This window comes from Necator americanus, chromosome II (genome assembly GCF_031761385.1).
Source record: "Necator americanus strain Aroian chromosome II, whole genome shotgun sequence".
NCBI lineage: Eukaryota > Metazoa > Nematoda > Chromadorea > Rhabditida > Ancylostomatidae > Necator > Necator americanus.
The window spans coordinates 30,940,621-30,960,811 of NC_087372.1; the positions used below are offsets into that span (position 1 = coordinate 30,940,621).

A 20,191-nucleotide genomic window follows, 5' to 3' on the forward strand; every position below is an offset into this window, starting at 1 on the left:
AATCATCTTCGTTTTCCTCAAAAAGTAAAAGTCCTCTAGCACAAGCAGCACACACTGGCGACCCCTCTCCCTACTCACAACCACATACGAGATTAGAAAACATCAACGTCAAGGACACTGAAGAAATCACATTTTCTAAAAGTTTTCTGGAAAAATCACGTATTCGATCACACTTTCACAAAAGGGTAAGATCTTCACAGTCTATCCAATTAGTTGTACTATAGTAGTTCTTAGGTCCGGTCTCTTAGGTTACTATAAAAGAAAAAGCTGCCATCGATAGAAGTTACAACATTGTAACTCTCTTATTTCAATTCCACCTACAATGCTGTGAGGTGAAAGTTTGTCATGATTAGCATAACATGATTAACATGCAACGTAAAAACCAATTTTATTTGAATACAAGCTTTGATTCTACTCTGACAAAATTTGCACGCAGCTATAGCCAACGGCAGATTTCCTCAAACATTTCGAGAGCACATATATAATCCCCGCGAAATGTGTTTGATCGGATGAATCGTGTTCATTCCATTGCCGATCAATTTTCTCATGAACATGCGAAAAGTAGCCTGTAATCTGCGCTCACCCCCAAATTGTCTCGATAAAGTTTGCTCCAAATCGCCTGATCCGCCAAGATTTGTGCACGAAACATACAAAAACACGTACAGTAGGGTCAAAACCGCAGGAACCACGAGTTGCGCCCGAAGCTGTTCGGCGGAGTGTAGCGGTTATAATCTAGGGAACTCTTGCTGACACCATTCTTCGCTGTAGTTTGTGATGGTCCCGCCCCGATCCCAACCGCTATCTCTACCGCGCCGTGTCTCATGCCGTTTTGAAACTACATACAAGTACTCGCCAAGCGTGCTCAGCTAGGCTGATGCGAGACGTCTGCTGCAATGTACATATTCTCTGATTTGCACAGATTCCTTCCTATTTCTGCCCCCCACAGATCGAAGCTGCACCGTATTTATCTTTTCGTTCCCTGTAGACTAAAGGTTCTTCCACCGGCGGTGAATCATATAAAAATTACTCGAATGCAGTAAAAACGAGTAGAGATAGTCATTATGAGCAAGACTGTTTTCTTCCAATTAACAATCAACCTACGTGTGCAGCAATAGATTTTGAAAAGGAAACCAACAAAGTATTCTACGAAGAACCATAACCTATACGTCGATAATATAGAGCCCTTTGAATACCGCAACGTCCAGCACACTTCATCAAAAACGAAGCTATTATTGTACACAGTGTACGCAATAACTGAAATACCAACAGTAGTCTTCATAGAAAGTCCTTTTAAATGAAGCTTTACAACGAGCGAGCAAGTGCAAACCATACTTCGCCTAGTTCTGCAGTTTAGCATCTTCTTGTTGTTCTTACGCCCAACGAAATTTCGTGGGAAATAAAATGATCCAAGCGGATGAAAAGAACACTTGTAAAACTGCATGTATAATGTACTTCACTGGTACTTCCGCGTCCAACGGAAAAAGTTATTCGCAGTTCGTAACTTATTAAACTATGACTTCTATCGAGAAACGTAATGCAGTCGAACATGAATGGGACTTAGTTTGCAGACGTTCCTAATCTTTCTGGCAACACATGGAAAAATCCTGCGCTAAGCTGTTTCCTAGATGCTGGACAAAGATCATCGTTAGAATGAGAAGCTGAAGATGAAAATGAGCGTGTATCTTGCCCAAAGCATCTCACCCACTGCGATGGTCAAATATCTTATGTTGTTATCTATATCGAGAAGAAAGAAGTGAAAACGGAACACTTTTCTTCTAAATTTCTTCGAATTTTTAATTTCTAAAGTATGAGATAGAATTATTTTGTGCCAAGAATCAATCAAAGGAGTTTACGCCCGATTCTAGGACCAGGAGCCATTGATATTAGTTCAACTGGCGAATACAGTCTGCACATAAGATTAGCAGGGAAAAAAAAAGAACAGTGTGCACTGCATGCAGTGTGCGTTGTGCACACCATATGATCATGCAGAAGGATTCTGCCTCTAATCCACAAAACCCTTGGTGATTGTCCTTGTTGATCATTTCCGAATTAAGCCGAAAATTTCGGATATGACACCACTACATCCAAAATAGAATTGAGATTGCAGAATCTCATTGAAATTTATTGAGAAGCAATAACGTGAGGCAAGAATAATGCCTCAAACACCACCCAGTGATAAACAATATCTCCAGCACCCTTTTTTGCTGCACTTCTAAGAAATTCTCAGACACCGCAATGATGATCGAACGAGTAAAGTACCTTGAGCAACTGCGCCTGCTTGTGTCTCACCATCAAGAACTACCGGAGCCACGAAGAAAGTATAAATGCTAGCGACACTGGTGACTCAATTAATCTTACCGCTGAAATCGTAAAAATTATGATTTCAGCAATAATATACATATCATCGAAATGAAAAAAAGATCAAATAGTTATAATCTTGCTCTTTTTGCGCCACTGCTTTTGCTCTTTGTTGGCATCAAACTCAATGATCAAATGATTTCAGTAAACGACCTTGCCTTGAAGGTACTCACCAAATTCTGTAATATTTTAAAAGCATCACCCCACGAATCTGAGGTGGTGCAGATTTCAGGTGGAGTATTCTAATAAGGGATAGTAGATTATGGAGAGGAGGGTGATTCCGTCCATTTCTTCCTAATTGCAGTAAAAAAAAACTACCTGGAAGATTCGGCGCCGCACAAGGCTGGCGCGCTCCAGTCGAAATCCTTGTAGAAAATAGTGCGCCAGAACGCCTGAAGCCGTATCTTCCGTGCCGTTTTTTACGGCAATTAGGAAGAAATGGACGGAATCACCCTCCTCTCCATAATCTACTATCCCTTATAAGAATACTCCACCACCTCAGATTCGTGGAGTGATGCCTTTAAGTGTCTTGCATGGGACTCTGTTGCAGTCCCCAAGCTTTGGCACAAAAAGGTATCTGAACGTCAAAAAACATTTGGTTGTAAAAAAGAGCAATACTCGGTCTATTGGATGGTACAGCGCTACAAATACGTAGTAGACTGCAAGACAAGTTCTTTGCTGTGTAGATTTTGAAAACAGTATCACTTTGAGTGAAAAATAGACCCACAGCACACATCAAGTGAAGGGCGTAGTGAAGTTGGATGAACACTTACCAATATGAAACAAATCCCACAATTGGATCATGTAATTCAATTGAACCTCCACTTCTGTTCTGTTTTTTGACCATAGCATCGAACGACCTGACTATATAGAACTGGTTCTCCATATTATGCATGGCTGGATGATGAACCATGAGATCTCTGCATTCTAGACATCACTAACTTATTCATTCTCTTTATAATGGTGTTATTTTCCAAATGTTACTAATTATTTTTTCCTTCAATTGTTTCCATTTCCCTAAAATATTACGTATTGCTGCTTTCAGTAGCACATTGATTACCTATGAGCTATGATCGGCGAAAAGAGAGTTGCTCCAAAACAGCTCTAATCCACCAGTGATTGGAGCACAAAAAATCGTCCTTAGCTGTAAAATGCGGATTGCGAAGAAGCTATCTCTCATGCCTTTTTCGGTTCTTTTTCTCCGTTGAAAGTACATCGCGATATGAATTAGCTACTTACCTTCAGTAAGTCTGTTTGCAGAGTTCGGTAAAGTTAAAGCATTATAAGTTCCAGCTCTATCTTCCTTTTTGTCTCAGAAAAGCGAAAATAAACCCCTGACCGAGAACGTTGCTAGTATTTGTCGGGTAAAATGTAGCTGGGGGGAGTACTCAGTGTCGCCCTTATTTCTTGAAATAAATAATCAAATCAATCGGGGCCCTGAGACCTAGGCATTAACCTAAGCATTAGTTTTAGAGGATCTATGACATGTAACCTAAAGTTAATAAGAGAGAAAAGTAAGTTATAGCGTCGGGAAATAAGGGCGCTACTGGAGTCCCCCGCTCCCCCAACTACATTTTACCCGCCGAACCCTCGTCAGGTGAAGGGGTCTAGCTCATTGGGTGCAGATCAAGTGATGAGGATCCCTTAGCTTACCGTCTAAAAGTGAAAGGGGTCCCTTCGATCTAACAAGATCTAATACCGGAAATCTGGGCAGATGAAACGATTTAATAGATGATATTGGCATCAATCATCCGAAAATACGCTATTCGCTGATTTCGTAACATTAATAGTATTATGAGGTCATTTTTGTCAACATCATCGCATCGAATACCAGAGAAGGATGGACAATCTGAACTCAACGTCACCTCCTTCGCTAACTTCCAAAAGTTCCTACTAGGCTTTGGAATCTGATTGATTTTGCCTGTAGTTCTTCAACGACTGAAAAACTGGAACGCATATTTCAAAGCTGAAGCAGCGTCCAACCACGCTACTTTTCAAACGCTTACAGTGATTGTCAAACGTGGTCTTCTTGTTCTTCTAAGAGCTGAGAAAATCACTAAAATAAATATACATATTGTAGACTGAAAATGCTTCATTGTACCTAGAAAACCGGGAAATTACGAACAACACCCTTACGGCCAGTATTTCACGGGAAAGAGCCCGATCGCTTTAGAAGACATTCACAGATATAACCAGAAATACAATAATTACTAGAAAACGACCACACCAAACCTGACGGGACATCTGATGCGCTGATCTGGACAGCGGAACAACGAAATCGAATTGCCGTGCAACGGTTATTGTGGAGCGTAGGTTTACGAATAGAGCGAGAAAGCTTACCTCATACATCTTAGCAAGATTTCCAATGAAATGAGGACTTGATATTGGGAAGAGATTTCTCACCTTTAATTGTTGAATGAAAGCAAGTGATTGTTGGCAAAATTTGAGATAGAGGTGGCCCAAACGAATCGGACGAAACTTTGGATTATTGCCTCAAAAGATGTAAGAAGTGCACTCGCAAATGTAATCATTGTTCACTAAACTGTTGAACATTGCTTTTCGGTCACAAGCATGCAGGCATATTTCATTTTGATGGATCTCGAAGATATATCCACTTAGCCTTTGTGAGACCGATAGGCCACATGCCGGGAGTGGTCGTGAAGAATAGCGAGAGCGTAGGGGAGAAAAACTGCACATTACAACTGAAGCGGTTTGAGTTATTGCGATGTCAGCGCTTTTGCAGCAACTCATCACCGTGACGTTTTTCGCTTTCGAGTCGAATCCGAAGGACGGAACTTTCACGTCAACTTAGATCGGGTCCTCGTGACGCCGTCCAGCACTTAAAATGCGTCCAGTGGGCGATACATGAGATTCAGAGAACGAGAGACAGGGTAACTGCCATCTACTTACCTTGATCATATTACCAGGATTCAGCCGCTACATCCAGCTTCGCTAGAGAATAATTGTTTCGTACAAAAGTATGTAACAACTTTCTCAATCATGACTGTATAGGGTTGATAGAGACCACTGCAGTTCGAATGTTCTTTTGTCTTGAAACCTCGGCATATTCTGTTTCTGTTTTGTTATAGGTGCCTGCGAGGTTTTTAGATGGAACCTTTATTTGCCGACGTTTCGGCTTTGTCGCCGTCTTCAGAGGCCTAAATAGAGGATGACTGGAGCAATGCTACGTTTATCCCGTCAAGTGCCACACTACCCTGGGTTAGTGTTTCGATAATCGTTCACGGTAGTGAAAACAGAAACCCATCTACATTGAAAATGGTCTTACGTTTTGCTCCACCGGATGTCGCGCGGCTGATTGCAGGCACTTGTCACTCAGTGTACCACCGAATGAGTATTACTGCGTGTAGATCACCAGCGACGATATAGATGATTTGAAAAGACGGCGAAAAAGCCGAAACGTCAGGCAAATAAAGGTTCCATCTAAAAACCTCGCAGGCACACTATAACAAAACAGAGACCACTGCATCTTTTCCGCATTGTGGACATACAACAATGTTAATGAAATATAGTAGGGTCAGAACGACATGAAGCAAGTACGCAATTGCGTGCGCGGCTTCTCTCGAGGCGCTTCGGTGGAGTATAGCGGCTAGGAACGTGGTGAAATCTTTACTGACACCACCCATCGCTGCAGTTTGTGACGGTCCCAACTCGGTCGCAACTCCTGCCTCCATCGCGCCGTTTCGGGCGCGAACGCAATGCACCGCAACTACGTTCGTGATTCAAGGCGTTTTGAACCGACTATATCAACTGTTTGGACGAAATCACAGTAATCCGTAATCAATGTCCGAGAATCTCCTGGAGTAATTTCATAAAAGTAATTCCTAGCAGGAAACTAAAGAAAAAGTAAAGGAATGATATATTCGACATCCCTGTCCAAAATCATTCTCTTATTCGGTGTTTCCGTATGGTCGGATCCAAACGATATGAAGCACGGCGCAGTTGTGTAAGCGGCTACGTTCGAAGCGGCGCGGTGGAGAAAGTGGTTGGAGTCGAACTGCAGCGATGGATGGTGCCAGTAAGGGTTCTCTCTGAATCTTAACCGCTACGCTCCACTGCAGTGCTTCGAGCGCAGCCGCCTACGCAGCCGCACCGAGCTTTATGTCGTTTTGACTCTACTACGTGAGGTCGGGTGAAAACGACCCGAAGTGCAGTTGCGTAAGTCGCAGCGCTCGAAACGTGCGGTGGAGCCAGCACGTGCGAAGAAGCTGCCGAGCTAGCGATTCCAACCTCGACTCCATCCTTTAGGTCCGGCATCGACTGCAACCGCTAACGCCACTGTCCCACTTCTGTCCCACTTCTACACCAGCAGACTACTCAACTGCACCAGGCATCAGGTTGTTTTGACTTATCTATATTAACATTATAAGGTGTCTGTAAGGTCAATGTGCACAGGAAACCAAAAAAAAAAATAAGATAGAAATGTACTATCTTCACCATATAAAAAGGAAACCTATTCAAGTTTCTTACTTATTCAGTGTAATTCGATGTGACCTCCATTTGTTGCCTTACACATATCTAAAGGATACTCAAGTTTTTCCCACACACGGTTGTGGACGTCTGGTGTAACAGAGTAAATAACGTCTGTGATTCTCTGTTTTAAGTGATTATTGTTGTTGATACGTTCACTGTACACCTACTACTCCACATAACCCCACAAGTGATAGTCTAAGGGGCTCAGATCCGGGGTTTCTCCAACTGCAGTTACCTTTCAGTGTTTTCTAGCCAGGGATTTTCTCTATCAGAGTCTGTGTTTTGCGATTTTCAAAGTTTCGTCGCTTTTCCAAATTTACGGGAGAAAAGAGATGGGAAAAATGGCATTTTCCACATTTAAATGACTTGTCCAATCTAAATTCCAAAAACGCTAGGAGGGGGAAAAACGGCGGAAAAGCTATTTCGTGGGGCAATTCTTTCTCTATGAAAAGCCACTCAAAGTATTTCATGAAATGCTCTTATTGCGAAGATGTTCGCAATCTTCCAGAAAATTTCATTAAATCAACTTTTGAACTGCTGAAAACTACGTACAATTAAACTCCTCATCTTTTAGAAGTGATTCCAAGTTCAGTGATTTCAAGTTCCTTACTCTTCTAAATTTGACTCAGCGAAGTGTCGTCCCATTTTACATTGCCGAAACAAAATGTTCATTTTTTCGTTTTTTTCTCTTTAAGGAAGCCTATGCCGATGTTTTCTCTTTTATTTGTCTTGTCGTGTTATGTATTAGGTTGGTGCAAAAGAAATGCTGGTTTTTTTTGTTTTATTAGTTTCAACACCTTTTTTTTTGATAAACTAAGGCTTTTTTACGAGGTATTATACATTGTTGGAAAGCTTATTATATGAGTTTTCTAAATATGTATATGGAATTTAATTCAAGTCGCTTATTATAAAAATAATTTGGTTTTTATTTTCAGATGTCTAATCGCAATTTTCGTCAAATTTACTTCTACGAGTTCAAATTGGGCCGGACTGCCGCTCAAACCGCTCGAAATATCAACGAAGTATGGGGCCGGGGAAGTATCAACGAATGCACAGTACAATGTTGGTTCCAAAAGTTTCGTGCCGGCAACATCAGCCTCGAAGGCGAACACCTCGAAGACGACTTATTGAAGGCGATAGTCGAAGCTAATCACATGGAACAGCCGTCCCCAAAAGCCCACACCCCAAAGCCAAAACCACCAATACTTGATTATGGTTACGGTTTAGTGGTCTGCAGCGGGTATGGTCCACTATACCTTTCTGAACCCGGGTGAAACAATTACAGCAGAAAAGTACTGCCAGCAAATCGACGAAATGCACCAGAAACTGCGAAGTTTATGCCCGGCATTGATCAATAGAAAAGGAGCAATCCTACTTCATGACAACGCTAGACCTCACGTCTCATTGATCACACGGCAAAAGTTGCAGTTGAGTTGAACTATGAAACTCTGGATCATCCACCATACTCGCCAGACATTTCGCCTACTGATTTTCACTTTTTCAAGCACCTTGATAACTTCTTGCGGGAGAAACACTTCAGAAACCAAGACGATGCAGAAACTGCCTTCGGTGAGTTCATCGCTTCCAGAACCCCAGACTTTTATGATATTGGCATTAAGAAGCTCGTTTCTCGTTGGCAAAATTGCGTTAATTGTAATGGAGATTACTTTGATTAAATGAATTTTGTTAGATCTGAGTTATATTAATTTAGATTTTAGGTAGAAAAACCTGCACTTCTTTGCACCAACCTAATACTTTAATCAGTATTTAAGAATATTTCATAGATTTTAGAATAAAAATGGAAATATTTTAATACCAACATTTCAACAACATTTCAGCAATTTTGCTTTTTCTACTACTTGGTGTTTGATCGTTTCTGTTGTCTACCGAGTTTCACGTTTGCCACTTTTTCCTCGGCAAAATTTCGTAATCTGCACCCTGAAACTCTATGTTTTCCATCAGTGTTCCACACTACGTCAACTTTATGATACGCTACCTTTAAATAAAATCTCGAACATCGCTTGTAAATATTTCCGAATCTGCTATTTACTAATCTTAAATAGATATAAAGAAAGGATAATAAACGAATAATATCTGTAACATCCGAAGTTTAATCTGAGAAGAATTTTGTGCGGAAACGACGCCAACGATTTAAAATAAATTGTTTGCTTCCTTGATTTCTAAAATACATATAGCGTCAGACTTTTGGTGTCTCGATTCCTATGAGAATTAAAGAGCCATAGATTGGAAACAGAGAACAATGTTGTGAATGAGGGATGAGTTGACGAAAAAATCTCATTCGGCCAACCACTTTACTGCAAAATGTTTGAGAAGTATTACTTGTCATACTTTCAAGAAGAAAAAGAAAAGTTAAAATAAATAAACGTGAAATGGCAAAGTTAAAGGCAGCATACCACGAATCTGAGGGGTGCGGATTTCAGGTGGAGTATTCGTATACGGGATAGTAGATTATGGAGAGGGGTGTGGTTCCGTCCATTTCTTCCTAATTGCCGTAAAAAAACGGCCCGGAAGATGCGGCGCCGCACAGGGCTGGCGCGCTCCAATCGAACTCCTTGTAGAAACGCGAACGCTCGAAGCCGTATCTTTCGGGCCGTTTTCTACGGAAATTAGGAAGAAATGAACGGAATCACCCTCCTTCCCATAATCTACAACCCCGTGAACGAATACTCCACCGGAAATCCATACCACTCGAGATTCGTGGGGTGATGCCTTTAAGTCCGAGAATCGGTCCAAGAAAGTTCCCGTATTGTCAAAAGTCAAACAAACTCGTCGCTATGGCTGCGAGAAGTCGCTTTGAATTTTCTGACCCTAGAAAATTTGGTCCGCAATACTGATTAAATTAAACCAAACCAAGAAAAGAAGCAAATCGAGTAAAAAGGCACTTGGATGTTCACTTCAAATCTAACTTCCATTCACTAACTTAAGTCATCAAACATTCATCATTTGTTAGTGTGCGTCGCGGCAGAGGCGTCGCGTGAGCACGGCTTAATATTTTAGGAGTCGACTATATTATGCATGGAATTAGCTACGTTTCTCATATATGATAATGCGTGAAAACTCAACTGAAAAAAAAACTTAACTCCTTCAAGAGTCACACTCTTTCCGTAACAGACTTCACACATTTCAGTCCATGTATTGATACAGTAATTGCAGGTGCGTTGAACCATTTGTGGAGATTGGTGTGATGAAAGAAATTGTTCCACCGACGGCTTTAAAAAAGTGCACAATCCTGCAAGTTGCACGAATATGGCACGCGACAGAAAAAGGAACGATCTCTTGTCTCCCACACTTATCTCGCACTTCCAAAAACCTTGACAATTACCTTGAACCCTACTGATAAGATGATGTCTCTTTGCAAGGGCGACGATTCAGATGGATTGCACAGAATTGAGATTTGCGAGCAATTCACTAAATGTTGCAAGGAGCAATAAGTTAATGTGTAATGTCTTCTTCTAAGCGAAAAAATCACTAGAAAATATTGGTGAATCGTAAATTTCAACTTCCTATTCCAGAACGATCTCATAATTTCTTTTTAGGAAAGTGCTTAGTAGCGGCAGTAGTGGTCCAAATTTTGTCCGAGGAGTTTAAATGCCGGCTCACTACGAACACCGGTTGCTTTTCGAGCTGACACTTATGACCTTCATACATATTTACATTTATTTACACATTTTATTTTTTTTCTCTAAAATAAGTGTCACGTCACAAATTACTGAGAATTACTGAGAAAAGATCTTGATTTGTGGTAAGCAGAGGAGCTGCCATACAGAATGGTGAGTGTATATGAAATCAATGCTTTGGTGACCATCGCACAAATATTTGGGATTCTCACAGGATGCACAAGTTTTATGGCAGGTTTCCAGAAGCAGATTATGCAGAAACAAAGATTTTCTCCTTATTCAGCTTTGAAAAGAACCCATCCTTTGGGAAGGTAACATTAACGGCTCTTAAGAGGGTTCCAATCTGTCATTTCTGGATACAGCGGCTCCATTTCTATGCTACGATCATTGAAAAAAGTGGACTTTTACACATTGCAAATAGTTATGTCCGAAATATGTCACGTAATTCAGATCCGAGTGCGGTGTTATTTTTTGCAAGTCCATTTAATCTAGATAATGCATCTGAAGACATTTTGCGTGTTCTACTACTTTATGAACTTCCCTAACTATCCTAACTTCCCTTATCGATGTTGTGGCAGAACAGAGATGACATTAATCCCTCTCTCCCACATCCGAGCACTTACTGGTCGAAGGCTCACCGAAACGTTCAAGTAAGCTCAAGCAAAGATTCGTGTTTTAGTGCAGACTCTCTCTGTCCAGGGGAATCACGTCAGTAAGGAAAGTACCGAAAATACAGAACCCCGAATGCAGACATACATAACCATAACACAACTTAGTTCCTCTTTATTTCTTACTATTATTTGTGAAGCTTTTTTAAAATTTAAATGTCTATAGTGGACTTGACTGACATTAATTCATGTGAGCATATTAGGAAACAAATATTCTAATTAGCTTCAGATTGAATGCGTTAGGGTGTGTATTGTATAGCATAAAAGAAATTTAATAAATAATAATAAGAAGAAATATAATGAAGAAATATGAAAGAAATAAGCAATCAAAACGACAGTGTTGAGCAGTTATTATACCACTTCACAAGTATTTTAAACTTGTGCAAAAGTCATATTTTGTTTAAAATAATCGAAGATGAGTCTATAAAAGAACTTCAGAATGAATATGGAGAGCGGCTTCACATCAGAAAAACATAAAGGCCCTAGTTGTAGGAAAACTATACAACTCAGTCATATAAAACTTGATTTTTATCGATCAGGAAGAAAAAAAATGAGAAAACAGCACTCGGAGTTGAGATGTGTATACATCCTACAATTACACTTCGCCGTATTTTGCCCTAGAGAACGAACAACAACAACAACAACATTTCATTGCTATTGGGATGAGAAGTGAAACGTCCAAATAAGACTTCCGAACGTCCTTTCCCGTGACATTCGATTTTGGACATTCGAAGAAGTGACGCATTCTCTGAATTCATCTGCAGAGTGCCCTTGCAAAGTGCGACGTTTTTCTCTGGTTAGCCGGCAAAAGTACGTATTAGGAACAGTGGCGAGTGTCCGTGTTTTTGCGCAATCTCTGTCAGCACCCTATAATATACACCAGCACAGCAGGAGAAGAAGTAGGACAGTGTGTGTGTGTGATAGCGTTTGGAGAATTCGATCAATTCTCCATGGTTGCTCCTCATTAACTGAGGATGGAAATAAGTGCAAAATGACGAAACAGTTGACGATATGATAACCCACGTTCATGGGAGAAAAGTTATACACAGTGTGGAACATTACAAGGGTAAGAGAACCATGCACATACATAGGTGGCGCAGCACAGAGTGTTGCCGTTAATTAATGAGAGTGGGGAAGCCTCACACTCCTCATATGGCATCGTTATCGATGGATCTTTATACTCTTATCCTGGTCATTTTAAATCCAATAAGACAGCAGAGATGGAGCGCCTTTTTTAATTTCCATGATTCAGACTCTACATCATTTTATCTTAAGATTATTGCTTCAGAATAGGCAGAGGAAATTAGCTCCGCACACAGTTGTTAAGCTATGATGAAGGGAAATTCGCGTTCCTATCATATTGCCGACAATTATTTCAAGACAAAAAAGCACATTGCACACTTTTTTATTCACAGTCCTCATAGAGGACATTGTCGCGACAAATGAAGCCAAAACTCATATATTACAGCATTAAAAAATCTCCGGTCCCTGCTTTTCCGATCTTATATGCCGAGATTTGCCGAGTTTTTTGGTACAGTGGTATTATGTGAGAGTACGCAGAATGTGATGGAATTTTGCTACTTAGTTCCTAAAAATATTCCTTCCATTTTTTCCCCGTGAAATTTTCAGATTTTTTTTCTGGGGGAGGGGGAGCTTGCTCTGCCTGAAGGAGCCATTGACGGATCTTGAAGTGGTTTGTCAGAGTCAGGTTTTTTTTCAAACAAAATCCAGTACCTGGGTCCCGTAAAACACCGTAGAACAGGTAGGCTATCTCGTCTCGTAGTTCAAATTCAGCAAAACGTTTTCATTATTCGGTGGCTTAGTTCCGTAAGAAGTTCTACGAAGTAGAAATTATATAGAGGAGAAAATCGAGGAAACAGCAAAGATCTATCCAAAGCCATAGATTATTCCACTCCATATAGCCTTAACTCGATGTGAGGAGGATTGGTTCGATTATTGGGGTACGGTATGTCCTTTAATTTTTCGTTCCTTTGATATTTTCAGAACAGTTGTAGGGTAGAAGCCTTCTAGCTTTTGTAGTATATCTAAAGGCACTCCTAAAAAGTAAAGGAAAGTAGATTTTAATGTTAAGTTACCCGAATAGGGGCGGGTGTGGAGCAGTCGGTTAGAGGTCCGTTTTAGCCACAAGGTCGAGGGTTCGAAACCGCCCTTGTGCAAACCAAGCCCTTCATCCCTCCGGGGTCGATAAATTGGTACCAGACCTGTCTGGGAGGATAAAAAACACTGACGTGATCATCGGCTGGTCCCCGCAAGTCATTGTGTAGGCCAACACGGGTTCCAAAACCTTAACGATTACGAATTCCAGTAAAACACGTTGGCGCATCCCAAGTGGATTGATACGCCTGTGACTTTATCCGTAAAATTATAGAACCGGTGGTCGATCACAATTTTCGTGCAAACACAGGAAGAAAAACGTAGTGTAGAAGCGTGAAAGCCTTGTAGATACGATAGACACGAGAAACTTCCGGAAATTTTGAGAGTCGATGGACTGTTACTTTTAATAGCGCGAAAAGGAATAATTCGTTTAGTTGTTGATCCGACAAGTTTTTAGAAAAGGGAGCAGAAATCATTCGAAAATTTGCAGAAACCAAATTGTAGGAGGAGTTGGCATCGGAGGCCATAGAAAACAGGTCTTAAAGGAGTGCATACGCAACAGATCAACAACGGAAAGCTTTTTGAACTACGTCAAGTAATATATATTTTGCACAACAAAGTCTTACATATTTTTCTGGCTACGTTGTCTCTTTTTTCCTTAAGAAATTCCTGCTTAATAACGTATAAGGATTAGATGAATCCTTGAATTATTAAGCATTATTGAAAATTAGCCCTTTCGTGTTCTTCTGGTAGGTAAAAGTGCTTCACATGTCGTTGGAGGTGTCCCTGAACACGAAATAAACTTTTGTTCAAGGAGGAAAGGTTATCCATCCATTTGATTACTAGCAGTTTTCAGAATTTTAGGCTTTTACATCAGAAGTTCTAATTAGTTGTGGTTGTATGAGCATTGTTATAACAATTATTATTATTTGTGTTAGGAAGAAATGGACGGACTGTTTATATTATTTATTCTTTGTATGTATATAGCTGACGTTCTCAATGGAAAATATAAAAAGGTGTCTGAGAAGTTTCGAAGTAGGGTCGTACCTCAACATTTTTTGCTGCCTGAAATTCTTATTCTAGTGTTCCCTAGGCTTTAAAGAATTGTCATCGACCAAAAATATTTCGCTAAGCAAAAGTGTCGTGATGAAATACACAAGCGTACAATCGTATGCACAAAATGCAGAGCGATTTTTGATTCCAGACGGAAAATAATTGCTTGGATCTTGGTCTATTCGATCTACCGCTTTTTACCTCATAGAATTAGTCTCGTCGATCTCAAATGTCGCTGTGCGATTTTTATGCGTGCATTGGAATTGGTGCCGCCGTTCCGTTTGCAATATGCCCCGCATCACGTCACAATTGTCACTTTTCGTTCATATGCTGCAGTTTCAATGACGAACTGTGTGACTGATGTGTTTCATAGCTGAACAATGGCCCCGACTTCATCATATCCACGAAGTCAGCGTTGGAAACGTGTGATTGACATTAGATTTCAACCGCGCTTTGAACTTTCTTTAGAAAAAGGAGTTTTCTGCTAAAAGAACCGCTGCTCACTTCAGTGGCATCTGACTAGGACTCGAACTCAGTTGAATGATGTTCTATTCCGAATAGAATTGGGATATCATTTTTTGGATCAATAAGCATGCACAGCATGAAGAAGTATAATACATTACCGCAGTTAGTTCCTAGTTATTTCCTGTACGACGAAAAGGAATGGTTAAAAAGTTGTTGTTCGAAAAAATAACAAAAAAAAAAACGAAAAACATTAATTACTAAACACTAGCATAGAGAAAGCGGTGATGTTCAAATAACATAAAATTTGACATTTTTCTTTTGAAACCTACTGAGGAATCAGGGAGAAATTGGCAGTAATTATTTCCATGTCCAGAAAACAAGAAATAGTAGCTGCCGCAGCAACTCTTAGAAAACTGGGGTTCCATTTGAAAAAAAAAAGTCTCTAAGCTTAAGGGCATGTAAATATACTGTGAATATGTTTAAAAAGTGAACGCTTTTTAATTATTTCGGACAATTATAGGTTACAACATACAAATCTTCTCCAACAGAATATACGCACGCAATAAAATTGTGTAACGGTTTTTCGTAATAAAATATTAATTAGATTGTATATTATATTATATTTCAATATTTTCTCGAACTAAAGGATTCTGCATTCTGCACATTTGAAAATTCATCAAATGAACTTGCTAATGGAAATTTTTCACGAGATCTATAGGGATATTTAGCGGCGGTGCGAAGATAACGGGACGATGATGGATAATTACGTCATGTAATATAAGTGCAGAATAATAAAACAAAAACTAATAATACTAATAGTAAGGAGTATTTATAGTTGTTTAGCATGAAAATAAAAAAAATGAAAATAGAATGAAAAAATTGGTCCATAACATAAATTTTATGGCTTCCTCAACTTAGAACCTTGGAGGTTTGACGTCATTCCACGGATCAAAGCATCCACTAATCTCTAATCCCAACCAAACGTGATGGACCAGGTTTACTCCTCTGCACTTTCTAAGACCACATAATTTCAGGGATTAGAACCGTGGGGGAATGTGGTCAGCGTCCCTTCTCTTCCTAACTGGTATGCAACGAACCATCGATTCATGTAGTAGCGTATGTAATTTGATTTGTCCACATCAAAAAGAACAAGAAAGAAAGAAAGAAAAAGAAAAGAGAATAATGTAGCCCCTAAACAACAATGCACAGGATCCCTTCTCTCCAAACCAGGTATCATTAATGGAATTTCAAGAATTGAAGCTCTTATTAAAAATCATTAATCAATTATAATAAAATAATATATAGTGTAGATAATGTAACATACTATAAAATAATAATATAATATACAAATATAATATCAGCTGTAATAATTAGCAGTAATAATTTCTTAATAATATTATAATAGTACTATAATAACTATCTGAAATAGACATGTTTCAATATGACACATGAAGACAACTATTTTATAAAATTGGCATGAGTTTGCTGCATTTTAGAAATTTCTAGACCAGAGGATGTTGAACTTACTTTCTAGCACTAGACTTGCATGATGGCAGGACTGCGAAGCAGACATGCTTCATCAACACCGAGAGATCCACTATTTGACTCAATTGAGATGCAACTTGACTTCGAACCGCGAAAAAAAACGAACTTCACCGGCTTGCGCAAACTGAACTGCGATGGCACGAGTTTCTTCCCCGTGTCCTCTTCACGCCCGTTCAGCTATGACAGTGCAAATATTTTCGAAGGCTCGCATTTCGTGCAGCCGATTGAAATGCAGCGGAAGAGCAGATGCTTATGTCGTGTGGATACGGTAGTGGGTGTTGTCCGTGAAAACATACAGGAGAGCACATTTTCTGAACTCGAGTGTTCTGCTGTGTACATAGAATGCCATCCATCCAAAAGTGCAAGGTAGCCTAGGGAGCTTGCTCCCAATGAGCATTGTAACGAATGTTGAAACTATCTGAATTGATTTCTATACGCGTCGTCTGAGCAGTTCGTTTGTACATGCTGGATGAGAAAGATGGTCCATAGGGTGGCAAATAGTGACTGTGGAAGACTACGTGCGAAGTGGTTGAAGAACGATGGATCAAGAACGATGTGTCAGCAAACTACTAAAAGTCTAAGTTCGAAACTGCGCCGAGGTACGTGTGTCCAGGGAATCAAGTCTGACAGCTTGGCAAAGCCAAACGCTCAACTGAAAGCTATGGTCCCGGTGATTCCCAGCGATTGTGCTCACGTACGTTCCTGGGAAAATTTGAGCCTTCGTGTTCAGTGGATCTGTTTTCCACGAAAAAATTGTTATTTTGAAATTGCAGGAACATTTGAGACCATATGAGCTCGGCATCACATTTTCTGCTACCCAAACTTCCCTGACTTCTCCATTTTTTCAGCTTGTATGAAAATTGTGGAACTGTGAACTTTCAAATACTTTATCATGGAATCGTTAAAAATCAGATCATAGATGAGTATTGAGTATGTAATGAAACGCAGGCTCGTCAATCCTCAAATCAGGGCCGAGTTATGTGAATAGGTCCGTACTACCTTAGATTCGTGGGGCAATGCCTTTAAAGGCATCACCACACGAATCTGAGGTAGTGCAGAATTTAGATGGAGTACTCGTATACGGGATGGGAGACTATGGAGAGGGGGGTGATTCCGTCCATTTCTTCCTAATTGCCGTAAAAAAACGTCCCGGAAGATGCGGCGCCACACAAGGCTGGCGCGCTCCAGTCGAACACCCTGTAGAAAATAGTGCGCCAGAACGCCTCAAGCCGTATCTTCCGGGCCGTTTTTTACGGCTATTAGGAAGAAATGGACGGAATCATCCCCTCTCCGTAGTCTCCCATCCCGTATACGAGTACTCCACCTAAAATTCGTACCACCTCAGATTCATGGAGCGATGCCTTTAACGGCACTCTAGAAAACCGAGAAACAGATCGAATTTACAGCAATTTGTAAATCAACTACATATGGGCGTTCTACGCGTTTTGCTGTGTAGTGTGCATCATGTTGGTCACTTTGCAACAGGTCACCTATCATCAACGCTTCTTTAATTCCTTAAGAGTTGAAGTTTTAACAGCTGGATTCCAGAGGAAATGATGTGCCTTAACGTAAGCAGAACTCGTGCCGTCGGAAGCCTCCCGGCGACTTTAATGTTCAAGTTGTCTACCTGGAATAAAAAAATGTTTGTGCACAGCATTTTCAACGAATGACAAGTGGGCTTTGTAAACGATAGGGACGGAAAAGAAAAAGACTGGGACTTCGCGAAAAATTCAAAAAATAAACTGGATGAATTCCTCAAGAGCACACCACAGTAACCGACAGATGGGCTTCGATTAAAACCTGCTGTGTATGGATTGGTCAGACGTTGCATTTAAGGGATGAAAATGAGAAGTTACAATTTTTGGGACTTCTTAGGTGATTTCTGAATTGCTGTTTGCCCTTGTGATCTGCCTTTCAGGCACATGTAAGTTCTCTCGCGTTTACAGGAAAGTGATGTCCAAATTGACACTTTGTTTGACAGTTTGCTGTTTTATAGTGTGATCCACTATTTCATGACATGATCATGTTTTATGGCAAATTGCTCCTATTTAAGGCCACTTTTGTCGGTGAATACTTCACGCTTGCTTTTGTTATTTGTTTTTGTTCACATTAATTATATGTGCTTTCCACATTCTTATGTACATGTATTAGTGTCACATACGACCGCGCAGTGAATTGAATCTCAAGAGCTCGTGGGTTTTTCTTTGGACTAGCAGTGTAAAATTAACTATCAACAATGTGTACCTACATAATTTACAATTTCTAAGTACACGAGCAGCATGCGGAAAATCTCTCAGCAACAATATCAGTCAACAACAACTTCACAAAAAGTGACACTTAGAAATACATGCACGATATATGAGAGGCGGTTGAATGGGAACAGTAGGAAATGTGTGGTTTGCGCATAGCAATAGCAAACAACAAATCGAACAACAACGACTGCTGCTGCTGAGTAACAATTAGAACAATAATTGCAACGGTGAAACTGTTGAGAAATCCGAACCTGAAATCTTTCGCACTTCTCGCATGCTCACATCCCCTCCCCCCCACACACACTACACTTAACCAATTCATCTTCTTACTCGAACTTCCTTGCTACTCTTCGGAAACATTTCATGCAGAATTGCAACTGGTCTACAGAGTATTGCAAACGTGCCTGCAGTGGCTCCCTCTGCCGCTCTGCTTGAATCACCGTTCTCTGAAATTTTATTTCAAGTTAGAAACACAGAGACTAAATGTATCTGATCCTACCTTGGCTAGACTTATAGATGACAGATTCGCCATTCTATCCACCAGTGGTAATTTAGGGCGACGTGCTACCCAGTGATTCCCAACAGCGGGTCCAGATTCAGTCTTACCATTCCGTATCCTTCACAATTCCCCAATGCATCCTGTCACTTTGATCAACCAATCTTGTATGCTACCTCTAGGTTTCTTCATGGAACACAACAAATGACGCGCCGGACAAGACTGTAAAAAATTTCCATGAACTGGTGATAAACTAGTTAACTAGATAAGTGCGATAGTAATTTTTTTTACTCACTTCCTCAATCTGTTCAAACAGTTCTCTGTTCATCAAGATTGCAGGCGTGTAATTCTGTTCTGCCTTCGATAACAGAACTGGGTCGCTGTAGTCTGGATGGTAAGTTTTCTACCTTTGGAAATTCCTTCACAACGGGAAGTAGGGTCTACCTCATACGGGGCAGACTATGTGCATAATACTACAGTTGAAGATGTTACATTCGTTACACTCCTTTTCTGTTGCGCATAAATACGATAGTCGGTGCTCCGGCCCCCTTCACTTCTGAATGGTTGGTGAACGACCCTCTCTGCCTTACTTGCTCCCCGGCCACGAAGAGAAGAAAGAAGGTATAGAGAAATGGGCACATTGAGAGATGTACCAAAATCTAAGATTATCATTCCAGTTCCAGGCATTCACTCCAACATAACTAACGAACGGAAATTGGAATAATGGAACTCACTTATTTTGTGATGACTAAAACGCAATAGCACAAAATAAGGAAGCAGCATTTTGAAAAAATCACGTGCCAACAGAGCGAGGTTGTCCAGTTAGAGCGTGTTTTTCACTACTTGTGATAATTCACTGAATTAAGCAGGCAATAGCTTTGTTGATAACTACGTTTTGAGAAGAAACTACCCAACAGTGAAGGAGATCAAGGAATACACCAGCATGTAACATGTTAAACAGTCCATAGGACTCAATGTGGATTCGTTCAGGTGAGAAATTGAACCAAAGTTGTGCGCGAAAAATTGAGTGTTTCAGTTTTGCCTATAGATTTGAAACATCTATCAAATCTGTCTTTTTACTTTGTTGACCAAGGTAAAGTCTATGCGTGT

General features: G+C 40.3%; 4 protein-coding genes across 4 annotated transcripts; 2 read left to right on the forward strand and 2 right to left on the reverse strand.

Moving 5' to 3' along the window:
- Positions 1–7,784: 7,784 nt before the first annotated feature.
- On the forward strand, positions 7,785–8,123 carry RB195_020021 (uncharacterized protein; the record flags this gene model as incomplete). The annotated part of the gene is made up of 1 exon (XM_064188135.1): positions 7,785–8,123. The coding sequence occupies one exon, from the start codon at positions 7,785–7,787 to the stop codon at positions 8,121–8,123; it is 339 nt and encodes a 112-aa protein (XP_064044016.1).
- Positions 8,124–16,334: 8,211 nt separating this feature from the next.
- On the forward strand, positions 16,335–16,703 carry RB195_020022 (uncharacterized protein; the record flags this gene model as incomplete). The annotated part of the gene is made up of 1 exon (XM_064188136.1): positions 16,335–16,703. One exon carries the CDS (start codon positions 16,335–16,337, stop codon positions 16,701–16,703), a length of 369 nt encoding a protein of 122 aa, XP_064044017.1.
- A 1,967-nt stretch (positions 16,704–18,670) lies between these two features.
- Positions 18,671–19,117, reverse strand: RB195_020023 (uncharacterized protein; the record flags this gene model as incomplete). Its single annotated transcript, XM_064188137.1, has 3 exons — positions 18,671–18,836; positions 18,916–19,031; positions 19,085–19,117. The coding sequence occupies 3 exons, from the start codon at positions 19,115–19,117 to the stop codon at positions 18,671–18,673; spliced, it is 315 nt and encodes a 104-aa protein (XP_064044018.1).
- Positions 19,118–19,149: 32 nt separating this feature from the next.
- Positions 19,150–19,864, reverse strand: RB195_020024 (uncharacterized protein; the record flags this gene model as incomplete). The annotated part of the gene is made up of 4 exons (XM_064188138.1): positions 19,150–19,202; positions 19,258–19,303; positions 19,377–19,468; positions 19,816–19,864. 4 exons carry the CDS (start codon positions 19,862–19,864, stop codon positions 19,150–19,152), a joined length of 240 nt encoding a protein of 79 aa, XP_064044019.1.
- Positions 19,865–20,191: the final 327 nt, after the last annotated feature.